At 36.0% G+C, this 25,843-nt stretch overlaps 1 protein-coding gene across 2 annotated transcripts in view; it reads left to right on the top strand.

The window, feature by feature from the left end:
• LOC150086811 (uncharacterized) overlaps window positions 1-25,843 on the top strand; it is a 281,569-nt gene that overhangs the window by 70,480 nt on the left and 185,246 nt on the right. For both annotated transcript variants that reach the window (XM_090372770.1, XM_090372769.1), the window contains exons 4-5: window positions 2,786-3,054; window positions 9,873-10,022. In XM_090372770.1, coding sequence (XP_090228896.1) covers window positions 2,786-3,054; window positions 9,873-10,022 — 419 coding nt within the window. The remainder of the gene's footprint in view (window positions 1-2,785; window positions 3,055-9,872; window positions 10,023-25,843) is intronic.

Raw genomic sequence — 25,843 nt, 5'->3', positions numbered from 1 at the left:
GCCTGGCCCACTGATCAAGATGAAAATTTTAAACATTTGAGCTGGATTGAGATTGTTAGTCAAATATTTAAAAATTTGCACCTATTTTAGGTTAAAAATTGTAACTTATTTGTTAGGAAATTTATTTTTATTGATGGTTTACTAATTTAAGCTAAAATTCCTCAGTGCACACAAAAATTTGAAAAATCAGTAAAAAAATAATTTAAAATTGTTCTTTTTTTTTCTTTAACTGCCATCTGTGTTTTCAGTCTTTTCTGAATACAACTGTGAAAAATCCATCTTTTATATTAAAAACATTAATTTTTTTAAAAATTAAAACTCCCTTTAGACCTGTCAGTGAGCAAATGCAAATTTAAAAACTATGTGCTTCAGTGAAGGCTAGCTTGTCAGTAACAGGAGCAGGTGCAGCTTGAAATGTGAAGTGCACACATCAACAGTTTGATGTGTGCACTTCACATTTCAGTTGATGCATCATTGAGAAGCCAGAGAGCATCACCGATTGGTGGAAAGTATGCAGCAGTAAAGTGAACTTGCTGCTAATAATTGGACATGATACATGGAAATCAACATGTACATATAATAGGTTTAACTCAGTCATGGGTTTTTCCTACTGTGCGGACAAAGTAGATGAAGCAGCGATTGCAGAAATATTGTCTGGGTTGAATCGATTCCACGTGACTGATTCTCAAGACTAGCGATCACAGATAGTGTCATATGTATGTTATGTATTTTAGTTCATATGAAATAACATCCAGCATCAGCCTATGAATTGACTAGTTGTTCTGTGTTCAAGCATTAAATGTGTTGGTGCTGCCACAGTGGGTAGAAATGAAATATTGTGATTTGCACAATATTTGAACTGTGCTTCTTTGTGGTGGGGGGGGGGAGGCATCTCCTCTTGCAGAGTTCAAGTCTCATATAGTAACCGAAACACAATTTAACAAATGATTATGAAAAAGATATTTTAATGGGACAAACAAGATAGTACTGCTGATCAGGAGGGGAACTCTTGCTAAGAAATTTTCATAAATACTTATGCTATTTATCAAGGCCTTATACACCAAAGAGGTGTATAAGGCCTTGAATGGGTTGAGCATGCTGAATTCTGATGGGATCCTTCCACTTGTTCAGATTACGAACCTAAGGGGGCATAAATTCCAATTAAGAAAAGACATGTAGAATAGATGTGCGGAAATTTGCCTTTAGCCAGCGGGTAGTTAATTGCTGGAACAACTTGCATCTGTTGTTGTGGAAGTTGATAAGTTAAATAAATTTAAGAAGGAACTGGACAGACATTTGGAGAGAATGGTGTGATTTTTTTTTTTTTTGGGCTGATGCTGCATAAGCTCATACACTTGCTTTCTTGCATCACATGCCACTACTACTACTATTGAGTTTTTAAAATTAGGGTCTATTTGATAACACGCAACATGATGTGTAACTGTGCTGGCACATGCACATCATGTTGCATGGGGTTGAGAGACCCAAAATAGCAAAGTATTAAAAAATAAATAAATAATAATAATTTTCAGTTTAAAAAAAAAAAGAAAAAAGCCAAAAAATAATGTAAAAAACACTTGAACTGCTGGGCAATTCAAGATTATGTGCAACCTAAATATTAATTTTAAAACAAAGTTGTATTATTGCAGAGAAAAGGCGAGTTGTCATATTTGACCAAAGATGTAAGTCTTCAAATCTTTTATGAAAGTCAATTTAAAAGTTCTACACAGGTCTTTTATTTATATATATATATATATATATATATATAATTTAGAAATTGTTATTTTTGCAACAGATTATTTTGTTTTGTTTACCACATTATTTTGATTGACTTGCAGAAGTTGGTCACAAATTGGTGGCTTTGAACAATAAAGGTGCTGTTTTAAAATTAAGTTAAATCATAAGTAGATCAACAGTGAAAATGTACTGTCCCTGTGAGATGCAGTGGGTGAACATGTTTGGAAAGAGTCATCATTAGGCTGCTGGATGTCTTTCGTTTTTTCTTTGTAAATGCTAAAGCATTTAAAAAAGAATCGGTCACCCAAAGTGATGAGCAATTAATTTGGTACTGGATATTTTTCTTGAAATTTAGTTCTGATGTTCTTATGTTTGTTATTTGGTTTTTAGGAGCATTAGCAACTTAGGCCATATTGCTCCGGGGATATGCGGTGGTCATTCCCTGACCTTTTCCATCCTCCGTATTTGGTGGTCACAGGCTCGAACCCCGGTCTAATCAAGAAGTGTGTACTAAGCACTGCTGCTCCTGCCCACCTGGCTACGGAGGCGCCTGATATTCTCATGCAATTTTCTTCAAATAATATCTTTATATTGTTTGAGGAAGGGAATATATCATGTTAGATTTGTCACAAACAAACTGGTATGGATGAGTTTTGGTTGGGTGAGTTTTTGTAAGTGTAACCTAACTACCACTGTTAACCATGCAAAAGTGTACCATGTTGCCACTGATGTGTTTTTGTAAGAATTGTGTTAGCCTTTTCATTTGGGTTGTACAGATTTTTAATTGCCCTGTATGTAGGAGAAATAATTCAATATGATGTGTAGAGACATGCAGTGCATTCATAATTTGTGTAATTTGATTCATGTGATGATACCCCTTCTTACTTCTCTCTTTTCTTTCCTCCTGAACTTATTTTTCTTTTTCTAATTGAAGTATTAGGAATACTACTCATCCTGTCTACAGCAAAATAGAAATACCTGTTTAATACAAACTAAAAAAAAAAAATAATAGTTACTAGTTAAACTGAATCCAGTTAATCTTTTTCAGTAACTGAATATTTAGCAACCGAACCATTGGAACTGTTGCTGACTAGGATCGAATCACTTGCTGGAGCTGGCTATGAAGAGGCTGCTTTGTGTTTATGTAAGTGTTGTGTTAAATACTGCAGTAACGAGTTGCTTCATCCAAGTGGAGGAGTGAAACCACATGATGAAGGAGGAGGCCATAAAGGAAATTTTGCTTATAAGCAGTCTTTTTTAGAATGGTTTGTTGTATTATTACAGAGAAAAGGAGAGTTGTCACATTTGACCAAAGAGGTAAGTGTTCAAATCTTTTATGAAAGTCAATTTAAAAGTTCTACATGGGCCTTTTTTATTTATATATATATATATATATATATATATATATACACACACACACACACACACACACACATATACACACAAACTGGTGTTCAAAGAAAGTGCATCTTCTAGAAAGTTCACATTTCTTACTCTTTTTCGTGATGGTATGTTACATTAATGACTAGCATCACAAATAGAAATATAAACAGAAGATATTTATTAATAGTTAAGGAAATGATAAGTAATATTTGATAGGTGCTCTCAAAATATTCCAGAATGAGCATTTGCAACCTTAATACAACAGTTTTGGTAAATACGACAATTATGGCTGAAATGTTATCAGAAGCCCTCATTTTGCTTCAGTTTATCATTTTAAATGGAAAACAAAATGAAAAGTTCACCAGGTGCAAACTAATATTTAGTTGAACTGTGTCTGGCCCTGATGACAGCAGCACACCATTGATGCATTGACAAGATAAATTTCTGAAGGTAATCAACTGATAGTTCGTGGTTCCAAACATGAATTATGGCTTCCTGAAGTTCCCGAAGGGTCTTTGATTTCTTTCTGGCAACTGCAGATTCCATGTGATGCCAAATGTTCTCTATAGGATTCAGGTCCGGGCTGTTTCCTGGCCAGCTAACAGTTATAATGGACCGTTCTTCCAACCATTTTTTCACCTGTAATAAATGTAAACACATTACTGTCGAACCTTTAATGCAGAAATGAAACTAAAGTAACTACAGAAATGCCTACTTCACTTTTCGCCCGATGACAAGGAGCAGAGCCATCCTAAAAGATGCAGTTACTTGGCAGGTTGAAATGGTTGGCAGCAATCTGCTTTCCAATATAGCCAGGTATCCGTTGGCATTTATGGAACCTTTTATAAACTGCAGGTGACCTATTCTGTAATATAAAATGCACCCCCATATCGTTTGCCTGGTAGGGAATTTCACTGTAGACACCATACAGTCTGGATGGTATTCTTCACCGCACAAGTTGAATTTCTTCTCATCCGAGAAAATGACTGACTTCCACTGCTCGGGGATCCATTTGACATGCTCTTTACACCAAATTAATTGGGCCTTTTTTTTTTTCATTTTTTTGTGTGAGGAGGGACTTCTTCTTAGTAGGACAGGCTACAAGTCTATTTTTGAAGAGGCATCTTCTGACTGTTACTGCACTTGATACTACTCCCGTATGTTCTTCCCATTCTCTTTTCAGCTCAGACGAAGAAACTTTATGGTTTTTAAGGCATAATCACTTCAACATGTGGTCCTGTTTCAGTGTAGAGACTTGTTTGCATCCAGTTCCTTTTTTCCTATCAGCAGAACCAGTATTCTTGAGCTTGGAAAGAAATCTACTCAGTATCGACTGATTACAAGACACTCTATAAACAATATGACAGGAAGAACATCCTTCCTCACGTAAAGCAACAATAGCACTCTTTCTTCATGGTTTCAACTCTCCATTTTAACTGCACGTAACTCGCCATCTTGATACAGTCAAGGAATGACTCCAACTCTTGCAAAGCGTGCTTATATAGCTGAAAGTAACAGCTGATGCAATATTACGTCATCTACGTATGTCAAACTTATCTGATGCAATCTATAAGAAATATTGCCATATACTTACATTATTCGGATGACAGTTACAATTTTAAGGGGTGATGCACTTTCTTTGAAAACCTGTGCGTGCGTGCGTGCGTGCGTGCGTGCGTGCGTGCGTGCGTGCGTGCGTGCGTGCGTGAGTGTGTGTGTGTGTGTGTGTGTGTGTGTGTGTGTGTGTGTGCGCGTGCGTGTGTGTGTGGTGCTTTTTTTGTAAAAAAAAAATAGGTGCCGGTACTAATTCTTTGCTATCGAGAAAAATTGAAAATTAAAAGGATATGAAACGTACTCTAGTTATTCCCCCACCCCCCATATTGTTACTTTAATAGTTTTTTTTTTTTTTTTAATTTAGAATAAGAACAAGAAATTAAGTATAAATTTATTATTGAAGTACAGTGGTACCTTGGTCATATACTGTAAAAATGATTAATACAAAATACATACCTTTTTTATATTTTTAATATTTAAATTTAATATACATAAAGCAATCGAATTTATTAATTATTGGGTAGGATGACTTTCACTGTCACTAACGGAATCACTGCTATCTGTTGACTTTTTCTTTTTGTGCGACTTTAACAAGGAATCTATCCAATGACACTTGCTTTTGCCTCCCTTTGAGGATTTCATGGAAATATGACATTGCATTGTCGTTAAACAGATTCATCGCTTGCACTATTACAAAATGAGGAGGCATGCTTGATACACATAAACAAAACTGCCTGCCTGTAGCAACTGAATAAACAACACCGTAAAGGCAGAGATACACTATTAACACCTCACGTTTTACTAAACAAATTTCTAGGGGTTACTACCATAAAACAATAAAAACAATTTCCATTTGCATTTGCGATTATACCGATAGCTGGAATTGTGTTAGTTTTTATGTTATTATGGTGAAATGGTTTCCCCTTCACTGATATAAAAAACAAATACATTTTCAGAATGTTCTCTTCATTCCTATCATGTTGCGTTCGGGGTGATTCTGCATTCGACTGCCATTTCTTGTAAACACAAAGGCGAATTGTGCATAAGCGAATTCTGTTCGTGTTATATACGATATCGTTCCCCTATTTATAAATCGTGTATGATCGAATTTGTGTAGTGTAAACATGTGTTACACGAGGACTGACTGTATTCGTATTGCAAGACCTCGCTCATTTATCAAGTTAAAATTTATTAAAAAATTTTGCTTGTCTTGCAAAACACTCATAGACAAAGTTACTCCCAATCCAAGGTACCACTGTACATAAAAAAATAAGTAAAAATAATTTCATAATAAAGTTTTTGTAGAATATTCCATATTTTTATTAAGTTCTCGTCCGACACCCTATGCTGACTTCTTTTCCTGCTCTTTGTATTGGTTGCTGAATGATGTTTCCGAAGCAGCCACGAATCGACATATTTTGCTGGATCGCAGCATTTCAGCAGACGGCCCACAATTTTAAGAAACAGTAGTGAATAAAATGTTTTTGTTATCAACGAAGCGCTGGTTGGTGATCAGATTTATTTCTGAAAATCCTCGTTCAGTTCACTCTGTGAGATTGGTATCGTACTCAGAGCGTTCATCAAATGCTTCGATTCTTTGGAAACCTTATCAATTAGGTATCCACGAATCGCATTTAACTCTAATTGACAATTTTCTAACTTCATTTTTACCAAATGCCAACATTTCATGTTTAGAAGGTTTAATACCTTCGTTGTCCTCGTTTTCCTTCTCTCGTCATCGGTATTGTCACTAGTTTTTAATTTAAATTTTTTTTCTTTTCTTTTTTTGAAACTGTCCAAAATATCAGTATCATTTGGATATTCAGGTAAAATAGTGTAAACAGAGATAGGGAAAATTTTCGGAAAAATGTGGATAACGCACTTCCGCGAAATAACAGATGATTATTTATGGGGTAAAAGAAAATCACTTTTCTAATTCTCGAATGGGGCGATTACAGTTGATTCACAGAGGTGTCCAACCCACGACCCGTGAGGAAAGTGAACTAAAACAGCATTTTAAATTTTATTATCAAAAAATTTTTCTCATTAAATGTTTTGTTTAGTAAATGTAATTTTGTATTATACTTAATTAAATTTTTCAGTATTTTCAATTTTACTTTTACATGCAATAAGATATCGAAAATGTAACACACTAAAGAAACTTTGAATTTTTTTGAATATGGCCACGGTACTGAAAAAGGTTGGACACCACTGCAGTAGACGGTGGGCCAGAGCCCATTGGGAATACCCCCCTGATCTGCTCACTCTTGACCAGCGCGACTTCTCCATATGTGGGACATGTGGTCGGATAGGTTTTACCAGGTACCGCGCCGACCTGGCTAGCCGGGTGGGTAAAGTGCCTGCCTGGCAACCCAAAGGTCGTGGGTTCGATTCCCGCCTCGGGCTTGGATCAAAGTACTGCAAAAACCTTGGGAGGTGCATTATGGCCACAGAAGCTGATACGCCAACAGCTACTGAAAAAAAAAAAAAAAAAACAGGTACCGCTAAGTTATACAATACTAATCACTTTAGCTCTCTTAATTCGTGCAGCAGCACTAATTGTCTGAAGGCCAGAAATTCAAACAGGCCGTACCAAGTTAATTCTCTCCTAATCCGTTCGCTATATGAAAATTTTCTTCCCTCAACCGAAACTATTTTAAATGTAACTTCCAAGGGGAATTCAAAATAATTAAACAGAGGTCTGACTGAGTAATTTAGAATTATAAAAATGATTATACAATTTTATATAGAAAATCTTAACAATAGACAGTAAAAAATGCAAATTTAGTTAAATCATTTTAAGCTTATTTGAATAGTAGGTAAACATGTGAAAAAATTTACGGAATATTATAAATTTCGAAGTGCATTGCATCTAAATGTCACATGTCACTGTTAATAAAGGTGCCGGTACGCCGTACCATTGCGTACCGTCACAAAAAAAGCACTGTATATATATATATATATAATTTAGAAATTGTTATTTTTGCAACAAAATATTTAGTTTTGTTTATCACATTATTCTGATTGACTTGCCACAAATTGGTGGTTTTGAAGAATAAAGATGCTATTTTAAAATTAAGTTAAATCATAAGTAGATTGACAATGAAAATGTACCGAAAATTTTTTTGTGACAAATCTAACAAACTTTAGTTTGTTAGATTTGTCACAAAATATGCAAAAGTGTACTATTTTGCTACTAATGTGTTTTTGTAAGAATTGCATTAGCCTTTTCATTTGGGTTGTGCAGATTTTGAATCACCCAGTATGTGGGAGAAATAATTCAATGTGATGTGTAGAGGCATGCAGTGCATTCATATAGATTTGTGTGGTTTGATTCATCTAGTGATAACACTTCTTACTTCTCTCTTTTCTTTTCTCCTGCACTTTTTTTTCTTCTTCTGATTGAAGTATTAGGAATACCACCCATCCTGTCTGGAACAAAATAGAAATACCTGTTTAATACAAACTAAAAAAAAAAAATAACAGTTACTAGTTAAACTGAATCCAGTTAATCTTTTTTGGTAACTGAAAAAGTAACTGGAGGAGTGAAACCACCCATTGAAGGAGGAGGCAGTGAGTAGATTGAGAATAAGGCATTAAGTGATGATGAATATTGGCCACAGATTGCATTTGCATAGCTCTTAGCTCTCTTTGTTTACAGTGGAAAATCTTATCTTTTTGATTCAATTTGATTCCATCTCACCAATGTAACATAATTTTTCTCTCTTTATTTGTTTCTTTGACAGAGTAAAACCAGCATTAGCAATTTAGCATTAGTAGAGGCATATGATGCAAGAAAGCAAGCTTATGCAGCATCAGCCAAAAAAAAAAAAAAAACCCACTCCCATTTCACCCTTCTGTTCGTTCGAAATACCTGTCTAGCTGAGTCTTAAATATATTTACAGTATCAACTTCCACAACAAGGGATGGAAGTCTGTTCCACCAACCAACTACCCTGGCTAAAGGCAAATTTCTGCACATCGATCCTACATCTGTCTTTCCTCAATTTGAATTTATACCCTCTCAGGTGATTATTTTGAGCAAGAGTAAGAATCCCATCAGTATTGAACATGCTCAAACCATTCAAGGCTTTATACACCTCTATCAGATCACCTTGCTGGTGCCTAGTCTCCAGACACTGTAATTTGCAAAACTTAAGCCTTTCTTCGTAAGAGCAACCCTTTGTTCCATTCACTAATCTTGTTACCCTTCTCTGTACTCGTTCCAGCAGCTCTACATCCTTCTTGAGATGAGGCCTCCAGACCTGTATACAGTGCTGAAGGTGTGGCCTGACCATTGCTTTATACAAGGGAATAATCACTTCCTTATCCCTGCTAGAAAAATTCCTGTATATCATTGACAAGACACCATGAGCTAATCTTGCAGCCTGTCTGCACTGCTCAGAAAACTTCATATCTGCCTGCACAATTACCCCCAGGTCCTTTTCAGTCTCAACTCAAATCTGTGTAGTACCACAGATTTGATACGTTGCTCTGGGGTTACTGTTTCCCATATGTAGTACTTTACACTTGTCAATGTTAAACTTCATTTGCCATCCCTCACCCCATCTGCTCAACTTTTATAGATCCTGTTGCAGCAGCATACTGTCAGTAGTTTCCTAAACAACCCTGCCAACCTTTGTATCGTCTGCAAACTTGGACATTAAGCTTGATATACCATCATCAATATCATTTATAAATACAGAAAACAACAACAACGGACCCAACACTGAACCCCGAGGGACTCCACTAATAACATTAGTCCACAATGAGCAGTGTCCATTGATTACCACTCTCTGTCTTCTCCCCCTAACCATCCCTTTATCCATAGCAGCAATTTGCCTCCAATGCCACACTGCTCCAATTTGTGCAGCAGTCTTCCGTATGCAACAGTATCAAAATCCTTTCTGAGATCCAAATATATAATATCAAAGTTATTCCCTATATCCAGTTCTTTTGTGACTGCATCATAGTATCCAATTAGTGTACAGATAGATGTCTATTTAAGAACCAAGAGCATATTACCAGAGTTACTTGTGGGTGTTAAAGTGCATAATTTTATAAGTAGTTGAGGTAAAAGTGGCCTTCTGTGTGAAGCATTAGGTTCAGGTTATTAGAACTTTGTTATATTTAGCATTAATTATCTTTATATTTAGCATGAATTATCATTTCTGTTCATAAATGGTTTTCTTTTCTTAGACTGCAAGTTTAACATGTCATGATGGAGTTCAGCTAATCCAGAGTATTACGAGCAAAAAATTTCCTGGTTCTCTCTTACTGGCAGAAACACTAGCACATATCTTTTTAGTACGTGATCTACTTTTTCCTTCTTCTTACTGTTGCACTAAAGTAAGTACATTTTATAGTTTTTAAAAGTTTTCTCTTTGATATACATTTCAGGTGTTTTTGAATATTAAATTATATTTAATATTAAATATTGATTTAAGGGAGATTCTGTAAATGGATATTGTTAATATGTAATGAATATATGATATATTGCAGATACAGCATCACAAATGTAGCCGTCCAAAAACCAGTCTTTATTTTAAATCACACAATTCAGTTTCACAAAAATTTTATTTTTGTGAAGCTAATTATTAGTAGTAGTAGCATGTGATGCAAGAAAGCAAGTGTATGAGCTTATGCAGCATCAGCCAAAAAAAAAAAAAAAATCATACCATTGCCTCCAAATGCCTGTCCAGTTTCTCCTTAAATTTATTCAACCTATCAACTTCCACAACGACAGATGGAAGTTTGTTCCAGCAATTAACCACCCGCTGGCTAAAGGCAAATTTCTGCACATCTATTCTACATCTGCCTTTTCTTAATTTGAATTTATGCCCCCTTAGGTTCGTAATCTGAACAAGTGGAAGGATCCCATCAGAATTCAGCGTGCTCAACCCATTCAAGGCCTTATATACCTCAATCAGATCACCGCACAGGTGCCTAGTCTCCAGCCACTGCAATTTGCAGAACTTAAGCCTCTCTTGGTAAGAGGATCCCTTCATTCCCCTCACCAGTCTTGTTGCCCTTCTCTGTACATGCTCAAGTAAATCTACATCCTTCCTAAAATGAGGCCTAGTGATTGTGTTGTGTTTTGTTTTATTTGTATTACCTTTTTTTATGAACAAGTTCAGCTTGAAACAATGTAAGTACCTAAAACTAAATGCCCATAGTTTAAAGAATATAACTATTAAAGGCAAATTATTTAACATGCAATAATTTGCAAATGCATTAATAAACATAACCTTGCAATATTTACTTTTAAAATTATTTAAGACTGCATGTAGGTAAGGTGATCTGTGCTATCATTTATTTCAAATATTTGTTAGTGTGTACTATTGGAATATGTAATAAAATTAAAAGCATAAAATTAAAATTAAAAGCATCAATATAGCAGAATTGGCATATATCAATCCAGATTCTATCATTACATTAATGAATAGTATTAAAATTAATCATGTATTAATAATAGTGTAATACAGAATTAAAGTATCATATTTTATTTTCCTTTAGATGACTGACTAAGGCCAAAAATGAGAAAATATAAAGAAGTAATGAAAATAGTTAAATCAGGCCATAAAAATAGGAAAATTAAAAGGAAAAAATTATTAGAAATGGTTGCTGAAACAGCAAGGCAACCAACTGAATGATTTTTTTATTTAAAAAAATCTTAAATAATTATAGATGAATCTACTTCTATTCCCAGTTGTAATTTTGCAACTAAAGAAAAAGAAACCAATAAGGCTGGTCTTCAAGTCCAAAATAATGAACCAGAAGAAAACTTTATATAATAAAGTTTTCACATAAGAATGTAATGATTTGAAGAAAATGCCGAAAACAATAATACAAGAAACGATTCAGAGGAAAGTCAAAAAAATATAATGATGATTTTATTGAGGAAAATAATTTCGAGAAATCTGAAAAACATGACATTTTAGAAAAGAACAGCAAAAGTGAAACCAAGCACATATTATGCAATGTTAAATAAGTTATTACACCAAATCCAAATTCATCACAGACTGAAAAATTGATGGTTTTATCATCTCACCCTGTACAACCAAACCAAAGAGATTAAAAAAAAGAAAAAAATCCCTTTAATTAAATTACATTGTATTTTTGACATATGCCCAATAATGATAAAGTATCAAGATATTGGTTATTGTATCCTGACGATCTAAACAAAGTATTTTGTAGTGCTCAGTATTGTGTATCACTTCTCACTGAACAAATTTTGTGACTGGTTTTGTTAAATTTAAAGTAATTTATGGTAGAGTGAATCACAATAATTCGAGTGGGCATTAAACTGCTGTAGATTCTTATTTTCAGGCCCCAAAAACATAATATAGAAGATTTCATTAATACAAGGTTTATAAGACCTAAAACAAGATGATATAAGGAAAGACAGAATACTATTAAGACTTGATAGATATGATTTACTTTGTTGCAAAATAAGGAATAAGTTATAGAGGAAAGAATGAAGCACTTATCTTCTAAATGTGAAATAAGGAATAAAGGAAATTTTTTAGTTAGTTTTACTTATATCTAAATATGATGAGTTACTTAAAAGTTATCTAGAAAAAATAACTGAAAAATCTCAAATAAGAAAGTCGAGGCAGAAATAAATACAGGTCTACCATCACTAATCCTGCCACCGGTAATCTGGTTCCACCACTAATTTGCACATAATTTCCACGAACATAATTTCAAATTTCCTGGGTCAGTGCACCGACCTGCCGCTACTGTTTTGGTGGCATTGGTTGCAGCATCAGCTGTTGGTGTGAACTCTTAAACACTGGCAAGCTATTCCCACTTGTTTTTCTGCATTTATTATTATAACCTGCTCACATTTTACACCATGAGAGCAAACACCGTACATTGTCCACAACAGATAAAGTTGAACTTCGGAAAAAACTCGACAGCGGTGTGTCTGTGAGAAGTTTAACTCTGCTTAATTGGGGGTTTTTTTTTTTTTTTTTTTGGTAGTTGTTGGCACATTGGCTTCTGTGGCCATAATGCACCTCCCAAGGTTTTTGCAGTACTTTGATCCAGCCAGAGGCGGGATTCTAACCCGCGACCTTTGGGTTGCCAGGCAGGCACTTTACCCACCTGACCAGCCTGGTCGGCCTGCTTAATTGTAAATTCCAGCAATTTCTCTCAGTTCCTCTTATTTTAGTAATTTTCTTTTAGCCATTCCTATTTAGATTTTTTTTACGAAACACTTGTACAAACTTGCAGAAAAACATAACGCAATATGATGGATAATACACCGCGCTAACGAACTTGTTTTCACAAAAATCTATACCAATACTGACAAACTTATTGCGACATTTGAGAGTTTATTTTATCTCAGTGCTCGCCGTGTATGCAATAAACTAATCACAAACGACCTTCATATGTATGCCATAATAGTGTCACACATATGTGGCTAACACGTCTTCTCAAGAAATAAAGTAACCTACTGGGCTATGTTGACCACATATGTGCAACATAAAAAAAAAATTATTATTATTTTTTTTTTTTATATTTTAAGCTAAAAAGTGACAACACTGATATTACAATATTTATTTTAGAATTACTAATCAGATTATTTGCTAAATATTTTTGACCCCTGGGGAATTTATTTTCTTAAACTAGCTTAGCAGTCAACGTGTTAAAGGTAGGATGAGGTGGTTAGCTGTTGGGCAAACTGTATGTGCTAAAATAACCACCGGTGATCTGGCAAACTCCTTAATCCGGCATTTCACAGGTCCCAATGCTGCTGGATTAGCAACGGTTGACCTGTACTATTAATAAAATAATACTAATTATTTGTAAGGAAATATGAAATCATATTGCTGAAGCAAAAAAGTATGGTGTTTTTAGTGTACAGATAGATAGTATTCAAGATATTAGTGTAATGGAGCAGTGCTCAATTATAATCAGATATAAAGATAGTGAAAGAAAAGTACAGGAGAGATTACTTACTATTTTAAATACAGAAAAATCAACATGTGCAGCTTTAAAAAATTATTTACAAAACATCTTGAAAGAACATGATCTTCATGAAAAAAATATAGTTGGCTGTACTTTGATGGTACTGCAGATATATCTGGTAATAAAATGGCCTTCAAACTCGCAGTGTGTGTGTGTGTGTGTGTGTGTGTGTGTGTGTGTGTGTGTGTGTGTGTGTGTGTGTTTAATGGCACACAAGCTGCTGTGACTATATTGTGCCTATTCATAGGAATGTTGAAAAAATAAATAAATAATTAATGTGAAGACAGTTCAATCTCATTTCATGTCAGAAACTAGTCATAGTCATTCACACATTCCTATTTGTTTCAAATAACAGAAAAGTTCATTAATATTTGCATTTTCACCAATAATATCATTTAATGTTATCCGTTCTCTGAGATTAGCCAGAGAATGAAAAGCCAGAGAATGAAATATTAAGTTCGATATTGTCAATAATGTGGACAATAAATCAAAATGTTTGACTGTTAGATGCTCAGAGCACTGTGAATACTGAGGAGGATCATTGCCTGTGAGTAGATGGAGGTGAGTTAGATGAGTATATCCTATTCTAATCTGTGCGAGTACCACTTCTCGCCGACTCACATAAAGGAAATGTCATCAAATGCTATATGTACTGGGTGTTATGCAAATTTTAAATGTAGTTATGTGATAGTACAAATTTGTGTAAAAATAAAATCATATTTCGAGTTAATTAATAGAATAGCATGCTTTTTTTTCTGAATCCTATAAAAGATTTTCTATTTGAGAAAATTGCAGTAAAATTCCTTACAAGTAATAAAGTAAAAAAGACTTAAAAAGGTTGCTAAGGCAATATGGTGGAGCAAAAGTAATGTAATTTGTGCTTTATTTGGCAGTTTTTGAAAAAAAAAAAAAAATTTATTCCACATGTCTGGAAATATTACAAGTAATATTGATTAACAGCGATTTTGACGAAAAGACATGCTCAGCAGAATCTTCATTTTCACAAATATTTTGTAAATATGAAACTCTTTTGCTTTCTTTTACTTTGATTATAAATATCTGAAAGTTTAACACCAGCATATAATTACTTACAGATGTAAGGCACAGACTTCATGCAAGCTTACCATGTTGTAATAACCTTGAAAAATCAAATAAAAAAATGTACAGTAATTTTGAAAAAGTGAGCGAACAAACAGATCAATTTATTAAATGTCTAAGAGATCTTGAATCATATTCAGTTTGGTGTGACATAAGAACAGGGAAATCAAAATTGAGAGTAGGAGTGTTATAGGCCTAATGACTCTGATGAGTATAATAAAAAACTGTACAAGGAAATAGAGTGGGCCAGTGAATCAGAGTCTTATAATGGGGGATTTTAATTTTTTTGGATATTGACTGGAATTTGTTGGTTGGTCACTCACACACTAGCAAGGCTTTTGTGGATTTATTGGATGATTGTTTTCTACATCGTGTTCAGGAGGCAACTAGAGGGAGTGATACTCTTGTTCTGATTATCAGTAGTGATTCTTCATGCATTAAGAATCTGCAGATAAAGGAACCACTAGGTGGAAGTGATCACAGTGTGCTGAAGTGGGATTTACTCAAAGAGGTAACTACCATCAGGGGTAAAGGGAAGGATATTTGCTTTCGTAAAGGCGACTATGGAGGTCTGAGACTGTATTTAAATTCTATACAGTGGGACCAATTGATGATGTTGCCAACAGAAAATTCAAAATGGGAAGCATTCAAAGGCTTTACATACCAACTAAGAAATATTGTTCAAGGTTTAGCCCTAAATGGATGTCAGATGAACTAATGAGATGTGGCAGAGAAGAAAAATGCATGCGATACGTATAAATTAATGGGTGACATGGAAGCCTACAATAGATATAAGCTGGTCTGTAACCAAATCACAAAGGAGGTTAGGCAAGCAAAGGCAGATTACGAGGACTCTTTGGCAAAGGAAGCAAAGAAAAACATCAAAGAGGACTTTCCCTATTTAAACTCTAGAAGGAACAGATGAATCAGATTGGTCCACTGGATATCGATAGTTCAATTGCTGATGATCCTGCTCAGGTGGCTAGCAAACTAAATGAGTATTTTGCATTTACATTCACACGTGAGGAGTTATTCAGGGAGGGGAATGCCAGAGGTGAACTAAACTCTGGAAATGAGCTAGATGATTTTGTAATAACTGAGAGGAAGGTGGAGGAGAAATTGTTGAAGATAAACATAAGAAAGGCACCTGGGATGGATGGGATCTATCCAGTTATATTAAAGGAGGCAACAAAGGAAGTAATAAGGAAGTACCCATGGACTGGAGATGTGCAAATGAGACCACAATTCACAAAGGAGGATCAACGGGCAACACAAGTAATTATAGACCTGTTAGTTTAACTTCTGTTTCAGGGAAATTAATGGAGGCACTGGTTAAAGAAGCACTGCAGCATCATCTAGACAAGACTTCAGTTATAACTCAGACACAGCATGGGTTTGTTAAGGGGAAGTCTTGTCTGACCAATTCGATTGTATACTATGATGTGATCACAAAGCAACTGGATGCGGGGAATAACTTTGATATTATATTTTTGGATCTTAGAAAGGCTTTCGATACTGTTGCACATGAAAACTGCTGCACAAATTGGAGCAGTGTAGCATTGGAGGCAAATTGCTGCTATGGATAAAGGGATGGTTGAGTGGGAGAAGACAGAGTGGTAATCAATTAACACTTCTCTTCGTGGACTAATGTTATTAGCTGAGTCTCTCAGCGATCAGTGTTGGGTCATTGTTGTTTTCTGTATTTATAAATGATATTGATGATGGTATATCAAGCTTAATGTCCAAGTTTGCAGACGATACGAAGGTTGGCAGAGTTGTTAATGACATTATGTTGCTGCAACAGGATCTAGAAAAGTTGAGTAGATGGGCTGGGACATGGCAAATGTAGTCTAACATTGACAAATGTAAAGTACTACATATGGGAAGCAGTAACCCCAGAGTAATGTATCAACTACACTGACAGTGGAAGAGAATGAAAAGAGGTTGCTGACCGGGCGAGCTAGGTGGGTAAAGTGCCTACCTGGCAACCCAAAGGTCGCGGGCTTGAATTCTGCCTCAGGCTTCGATCAGAGTAAAATGCAAAAACTTTGGGAGGTGCATTATGGCCACAGAAGCCAATGTGTCAACAACTAAAAAAAAAAAAAAAAAAATTGAAAAGCACCTGGGGGTAACTGTGCAGCCAGATATGAAGTTTTCTGAACAGTGCAGACGATCTGCAAGTGTACCTCGTGGTGTCTTGTCAGTCATACACAGGAATTTTTTTAGCAGGGATAAGTAGGTGATTATCTCCTTGTATGAGGCGATTGGCGGGCCACACCTTGAGTTCTGTAAAGAGGTCTGAGGCCTCATTTTAAGAAGGATGTGGAGCTGTTGGAACGAGTACAGAGAAGGGCAACAAGATTAGTGAATGGAACAAAGGGTTGCTCTTATGAAGAAAGGCTTAAGTTTTGCAGATTACAGTGTCTTTGGTGTATATCTAGGCACCTGTGATATGATCTGATTGAGGTGTATAAAGAGTTGAATGGTTTGAGCATGCTCAATGCTGATGGGATTCTTCCTCTTGCTCAGAATAATCACCTGAGAGGGCATAAATTCAAATTGAGGAAAGACAGCTGATAGATGTGTGGAAGTTTGCCTTCAGCCAGCAGGTAGTTGGTTGGTGAAACAGACTTCCATCTTTTGTTGCGGAAGTTGATAGCCTAAATAAATTCAAGGCTGAGTTGGACCGGGTATTTGGAACGAATGGAGTGGTGAAATCGGAGCTTTTTCTTTCTTTCCTTTTTTTTTTTTTTGGTTGTGCTGCATAAGCTTGCTTTCTTGCATTGTATGCCTATGCTAATATTACCCTTCTGTTAGACCCAGAAGAATTAAAAAGAATGCCTGAGAAGTCACTGTGGAATACCTCACTAAATTCTTATAAGAAGCATGAGGTAGAAATTTACAAAAACTTTAAACAAGCATTAAATTAAGATTTGAACAAATAAAAATAAAAAAAATGAGTTTTTTGATTCCTCAGTCCTAGAAGTCCGCATAGTATAAATGAATTAATAAACAATGATGATAACGAGGCATTAATTACTATATTGCAAAATATTAATGTGGAATATTAACTATGGAATTTATTCATATGGAACTGAATAGAACTGTGAATTGATTCACTTTAGCAAAAATGATCAAAATTTAGAAATTAAAAAATAAAAATAATAATAAATAAATAAACTGTTTCTTAACACCAACCAGGATAATTCATGCAGTGGTTGCATTTATTGTTTATTTAATGTTATTAGATAATAATATGCATATTTTCATGTACTCTAATTTATATATTTCGCACAAGTACAGTAATACCCCGACTTACGCAAATTCGGAGTTACGCAGTTCTTGATTTTTTCGTTTGGTGTATATCTAAAATTAGCTTACTAGTGATTTGGAAGTCAAATCATAAAGCTTGGGTGACAGCTTCCGTTTTTGAGGACTGGGGTTTGGTCACCACTTCATACCCGAAGTCGAACGTTATTGCAAGTCTAAACAGATTCCATTTAAAGTGATGCTTCTTATTGACGATGCACCCGGTCACCCTCCTGCTGCCCTAATTAATTTCGACCCACATGTGGAAGTTGTGTTTTTGTCTCCAAAGACAACCAGCTTGCTTCAACCGATGGACCAGAGAGTTATCAAAACATTCAAGGCTTACTACACTAGGCGTTCGTTTGCACGTCTGAATGAAGCTATCAGGCAAAATAGTGAGATATCTGTTAAAGATTTTTGGTATAACAATTCAATGTTTTAGATGTCGTAAGAATCACTGAAGAATCTTGGGATGAAATTCACAAAAAAACATTGAATGGTGTATGGAAGAAACTTTTGTCCATTTTTTTTTTTTTTTTTTTTTCAAAAACGAGACGAAAACAACGCCAGAAACTGATCATGTCGCTCATGTGATAGAAGAAGTTGTTAATCTTACCAGGCAATTAGATTTGGAAGTTAATGGCGATGATGTCAACGAGCTGTTGGATTCACATAGTCAGGAGCTGACAATGAATGAGCTCATAGAGATGCGTGAGCAAAACGTCACTGAAGTATCCGACACTTCAGACCCAGTTCCACCAGAAAAGCATATGACAATTGCAAGCTTGACAGAAGGTCTCAGTTCAATTGAAAAGGGCTTAAAAATTTTAGAAAACATAGACTCCAACGGAGAACGTGTTATAGCTACAAAGCAAGGAATAAAAAAATTATTAGCTTGCTACGAAGAAATTCTGCGTGAAAAAAAGAAGGCGCTGTGTTATCAGACGAATTTGTTAGATTTTATGAAGACATCGAAATAACTTTTTTACGTAACTCATTTATTTTTTTAATACATAAATTGTATTAATATGTATAAAGAACTGCAATTTTATTAAACATTTTTCTTCTAAACTAGTGTTTTTGTTAGTCCTTGATTCCAATTAAACAAAATTTATATGTATTTATATGCAAAGTTGTACCCCGACTTACGCGAATTCGACTTAAGCGATTTTCGTCAGACCCACCTATTGCGTAACTTCGGGGTATTACTGTATACATATATATATTATTAAAAATATTAAAATCGCATTTACATGGCAACATGGGGGAAGAAATTTTACTGCTCTAATGATGATGAATATAGAGAAAGATTTACATTCAGTAGAGCTTAATAAAATTATTGACACTCTTGCTTCTCAAATTAGAGAATATATAAAATTATTGTTGCTGTAATTCTGTTTAATCAAAAAATTACCTGTGGGTAACCCTTGTATAACACGGTAGTTAGGTTCCTATAAGATGTTGTGTTGTGCGAAACCGTGTTATATGGGACTAAAAAAAGTACAAAAAGCGGGGTTATGTAGTAGTAGTGGCATGTGATGCAAGAAAGCAAGTGTATGAGCTTATGCAACATCAGCCAAAAAAAAAAAAAAAATCACGCCATTCCCTCCAAATGCCTGTCCAGTTCCTCCTAAAATTTATTTAACCTATCAACTTCCAAATGACAGATGGAAGTTTGTTCCAGCAATTAACCACCCACTGGCTAAAGGCAAATTTCGCGCACATCAATTTTAGATATGTCTTTCCTCAATTTGAATTTGTGCCCCCTTAGGTTCGTAATCTGAACAAGTGGAAAAATCCCATCAGAATTCAGCATGCTCAACCCATTCAAGTCCTTATACACCTCAATCAGATCACCTTGCAGGTGCCTAGTCTCCAGCTGCTGCAATTTGCAGAACTTAAGCCTCTCTTGGTAAGATCCCTTCATTCTCCTCACAAATCTTGTTGACCTTCTCTGTACATGTTCAAGCAAATCTACATCCTTCCTAAAATGAGGCCTCCAGACCTGTACACAGTACTCAAGGCATGGCCTGACCATTGTCTTATACAGAGGGACAGTCACCTCCTTTTCGCTGCTAGCAAAATTCCTGTGTATCATTGACAAAACCCCATGACCTGCCCTGGCAGCCTGTCTGCATTGTTCAGAAAACTTTTATATCTTACTGCACAATTATTCCCAGGTCTTACCACCTTAAATGTAGTACAACACAGTTGGTACGTTTCTCTGGGGTTACTTTTACCCAAATTTTCTAGATCCTGTTGCAGTAGCACTGCCAGTACTGTCATTAACAATCCTGCCAACCTTTGTATCATCTGTGTTATCAGACGAACTTTGTCACTAAGCCTGATATACCTTCATTAATATCACTGATAAACATACAAAACAACAGTGGACCTAACACCAAACCCTGTGGAACTCCACTAATAACATTAGTCCACGAAGAGCAGCACCCATTGATTACCACCCTCTGTCTTCTCCCACTCAACCATCCTTTTATCCATTGTAGCAACTTACCCTTAATACCATTCTGCTCCAATTTGTACAGTAGTCTTCCATGCGCAACAGTGTCAAAATCTTTCCTGAAATCCAAGTACAGTCAGTCCTCGTATAGCACGATAGTTGTGTTCCTAGAAACCCTCATGCGATATAAACAACAGGCCCTATGGGAAAAATAGGGTTAGGTGCCGGCCACCCAAGATTGAACACACATTTGTAACCAAAACATTACCAAATACAATAAATAATCATAATAAAATAGTGACATATTTTATTACAACTATTACATAATAAAATATTTCTAATGCTTTTGCTTCTATCGTAAGCAAACTTGTTTTTTGTTTGATTTTCTATCCAAACAGATGACAGCCGTTCCATCTCTTCCAATTCATTGTGTCTTGATCTAATGGATTTTAATTACACTTTGAGTTGTTCCTGCTATAAAAGTTGTTTTTATTTTCTCTGCATTCTTTGTAATTCTCGGCGTTGCCTCATTTAGGTCTGTAGCATGTGCAATATCACATGGTCTTTGATTTCACTCAAAGCGTTTCACAGTTTCATATTTTTTCTCTATCGACAGAGGCGGACTATCCATAAACCTTACCGGGGAAACCCCGGGCTGGAGGCCGGTGTGATTTTGGCCATAAACCGTAGTATGAGGCCACTATAAATTTTCCCCGGGTAAGAATTTTTCATCCAGTCCGCCTCTGTTTATCGATATTGCTTTTCTTTTTCTCTCTGACTCTGTACTGGCTTCACCAGGATGCTTCCTTTTCACACCTTTTAAGTATTTTACTCATTTTTAGGGAATAAAACACAATTGCAAAACGAGGAGGTACGCTTAATACACATAAACAAAGCTGCACACGTGTAGCAACTGAATAAACAACACCGTAAAGGCAGATAAACTATTAACACCTCACATTTTACTAAAGCACATTTCTGGGGGTTACTACCATAAAACAATAAAAACAATTTCCAGTTGCGTTTCTGCTAGTGGAATCTGTTATAAACTGGTAGTAAACTCGATCTAATTGCATTTGTGATTATACTGATAGCTGGAATTGTTTTGGTTTTTACATTATTAAGGTGAAATGTGTTTCCCCTTCACTGATTAAAACACATAAATACATTTTCAGAATCTTCTCTTCATTCCTATCGTGTTGCGTTCAGTTGGGGTGATTCCGCGTTCGACTGCCATTTCTTGTAAACACAAAGGCGAATCGTGCATAAGCAAATTCGATTCGTGTTATATAAGATATCATTCCCCTATTTATAAATCGTGTATGATCGAATTTGTGTAGTGTAAACACGTGTTATACGAGGACTGACTGTATATGATATCAAAATTATTTTTTGCATCCAGTTCCTTTGTAACCACATCATAATATCCAATCAAATTTGTCAGACAAGACTTCCCTTTCCAGGCACTTCCGTAGCCAGGTGGGCAGGCACAGCAGTGCGTAGCACACGCTTCTTGATTGGACCGGGGATCGAGCCCGTGCCCACCAAATACGGAGGATGCGGAGAGGTCAGGGAATGACCACCGCATATCCTAGGGAGCAATATGGCCTTAGTTGCTAATGCTCCTAAAAGCCAAATAACAAACAAACAAACAAGACTTTCCCTTAACAAACGCATGCTGTCTGAATTATTGCTGCAGTCTTGTCTAGATGATCCTGCAATGCATCTTTAACCAGTGACTCCATTATTTTACCCAGAACAGAAGTTAAACTAACTGGTTTTTAAATACTCGTGTCACCCTTCGATCCTCCTTTGTGAATTGGGGATACATTTGCACATCTCCAGTCCTTGAGGACCTCCCCTGAGTCCAAGGATGCTCTCATAATTATGGCCAAGGGTTTGCTTAGTTCCTTTGCCACCTCCTTTGATATAATTGGATAGATCTCACCCACACCTAGTGCCTTTCTTATTTTTAACTTCAACAATTTCTCCTCCACTTTGTTCTCAGTTATTACAAAATCATTAAGCACCCTAGTACAATATGATAACCTTCTGGCATTTCCAAACCTTAATAACTCCTTATGTGTGAACATAGATGCAAAATACTCATTCAGTTTGTTTGCTATCTGAGCAGGATCATCAAAAGTCGAACCATCGATATCAAGTGGAGCAATCAGATTAATCCCCTTCCTTTTAGAGTTTATATAATAACGAAATCCTTGCTGTTTTTCTTAGCATCCTTTGCCAAAGATTTCTCATAATCTGACTTCGCCTGCCTAATCTCCTTTGTGACTTGATTATAGACTAGCTTATATCTGCCATAGGCTTCTGTGTCGCCTGATAATTTATATGCATCCCATGCATTTTTCTTCTCTGCCACGAGTCTCATTAGTTCATTTGACAACCATTTAGGCCTAAACCTTTAACAGTATTTCTTAATAGGTGTGAAACTTTTAGTAGCTTCCACAATTAATTCATTGAACACTTCCCACTTACAAATTGCTGTTGGTAACATCATCAGTTGATCCCACTGTACAGAATTTACAAACTGTCTGAGACGACTGTAGTTTTACGGAAGCAAAAACCCTTTCCTTTACCCCTGATGGTAATTATATCTTTAAGTAAATCCCATACCAGTACACTGTGATCACTGTCACCTAGTGGTTCCTTTATCTGTAAATTCTTAATACACGAATGATCACTGCTGATAACCAGATCAAGAGTATTACCCTCTCTGGTTGCCTCTCGAACATGCTGCTTCAGAAAACAATCATCCAATAAATCCACAAAAGTCTTACTAGTTTGCGATTGACTTACCCACAAGTTGCAGTCAATATCTGGCCAGTTAAAATCCCCCATTATAAGTCATTCTGGTTTACTAGCCCACTATTTCTCTGTACAGTTGTTCATTGTACTCATTTGAGTCATTAGGTCTATAACACACTCCTCTTATATTTGCTTTCGCAGTGCTTATGTTACACCAAACTGACTCAGCGGTGTACTGTTCATCTATATCAACTGTATACACTTCTTTTGATTTTATGTTTTTTTTAATTAACAGCATAACACCTCCTTTCTTTCTATCCTTTTTGTACACATTGTACTCCCCCAAATTCCAATTCTGCATTCCTGATATCTGTATAACACCACGTCTCTGTTATCCCAACAATATCTGCCTTTGATGTCTTGATCAACACTTCAAATTCATCAAATTTATTTACTATACTTCTAGCATTGATATACATGCACCTATTCTTAGTTACCCTAACACATCCCATATACCCACCTGTTTCACGATGACTGCCATCAGTCCCTGAAACCCGCAGCACCCCTCACTCCAGGCCGCTGCTTATTTTAATAGAAGTAGGGCAAGAATCACCTTCACCTCTGCCTCCGGCTACTTTTAACATTTTAGTCTATAAATCCCACCAGGCTAGCAGTTTTCCGACCCACCTAACACTGCCTCGCATCAGCAAATATTTTTGCACCCTTTCTATTTAAGTGTATCCCATCCCTGTAGAAGCAGTCTATCCTGTTAACAAGCACAGACCAAGCCAAAAAAAAATTATACCCCTTGAGGTTTGCACATTCCCTCCAGGGCCGAATTGATTGACAAGGCTCTCATCATATCGTGTCTGGGCAGAATTGCAGACACTTTCAAATTTAATCCTAATTGACGACTTTTTTGCAACATTGACCTGTACTTGTTAAGTAAATCTGCAGATCTCCTACTCTTAATGTCATTGGTGCCAACGTGTACAACAATATTACCATTTGTGCATGATGATATATGCTTCACAGCATCATCAACTTTTGGCTCTGACAGACATACCCATCTATCCTTTTTACACAATATATTCCCCGTCTCCCTGACAATAGAGTCACCAACAATAACTAACTCCTGTAGGACCAGTGCATTCTGCCTTAGATATTGCCACTGTGTTGACTGATGCCCAGGAGCGAGCCTTGGCGTTGAGTGACGGGCCCCTCATATTAATTTCTTCGAGGGCATCTACCCTACACGTCAAGCTCTCATAGACACCCAATAGAACGCTGAGTTGACGCCTAATTTCTAGACACTCTGCACCTGGCACACACACACAAAGACATCTTCCTTGGCTAGATCATGGTTTGTTCCAGAGAGTTCGGCAAACATTTCACAAGTTTCACATTTATTTAGGCTGTGATGCATTGGAGAATACCCCCCCCCCCAGTTCTCCCCCGAGTCACAGCACGTCTGCCACTTTGTGCTCGTTGCTTTGCTGCTCTAGTCTGGGGCATGATATTTTAAATTAATAAGATCAATAAATTTAATTAATTAATTGTCAATACTACACTATCTAATAGTGTAATTAGTGTAAATTATTATGTAATTGGCATTATTTTTAATTTATGTCGGTCTTATTAATTGGATTTAAAGTTTTTGCCATACTACTGGCTTATGTTTTATTTTTTTATTTAATTTTAAAATATTGGATATATCTTGGCTTCATATGGAGGATTTGCATGTTGCTGCCTCTAATGAAAGCTCAATATTTATTTATTTTTTTTTTAAACTTTCGTCATTATTCAAATATATATACATATATAAACGGGGTACAGTATTCTTTGATAAAAAGTGTAAGAAGTATTTTAACAAAAAAAAAAGTTGAATGCCACTGATTTAGTGTGTATTACTTTAATCCCTAAATACATTAGCATTGGCATTAGTAGTGGCATATGATGCAAGAAAGCAAGCTTATATAGCATCAGCCGGAAAAAAAAAAAAAAAAACCCTTCCTATTTCACCTATCCATTCGCTCCTAAAGTTTGTCCAGTTCTTCCTTGAATTTATTTAAGCTATCAACTGTCTTTCCTCAATTTGAATTTATGCCCCCTCAAGTGCATAATCTGAGCAAGAGGAAGAATCTCATCACCATTGAGCTTGCCCAAACCATTCAAAGCCTTATAAACCTCAATCAGATCACCTTGCAGGTGCATAGTCCCCAGATGCTGCAATTTGCAGAACTTAAGCCTTTCTTGGTAAGAACACCCCTTTGTTCCCCTCACCAATCTCATTGCTTTTTTCTGTACCAACAGCTCTATATCCTTCCTAAAATGAGACCTCCAGACACCTGTATTCAGTACTCAAGGTGTGGCCTGACCATTGTCTTATACAAAGGGATAATTTCCTACTTTATCCCTGCTAGCAAAGTTCCTGTATATCATTGACAAGACCCTATAAGCTACGCTGGCAGCCTGTGTGCACTGCTCTGAAAACTTCGCATCTGACTGCACAATTATCCCTAGGATATCAAAATTCTTTTTTGCACCCAGTTCCTTTGTG

This window comes from Mastigoproctus giganteus, chromosome 4 (genome assembly GCF_048544385.1).
Source record: "Mastigoproctus giganteus isolate SK-2022 chromosome 4, ASM4854438v1, whole genome shotgun sequence".
In the NCBI taxonomy this organism is placed as follows: Eukaryota; Metazoa; Arthropoda; class Arachnida; order Uropygi; family Thelyphonidae; genus Mastigoproctus; species Mastigoproctus giganteus.
This window is presented reverse-complemented; position numbering and strand designations above follow the sequence as displayed.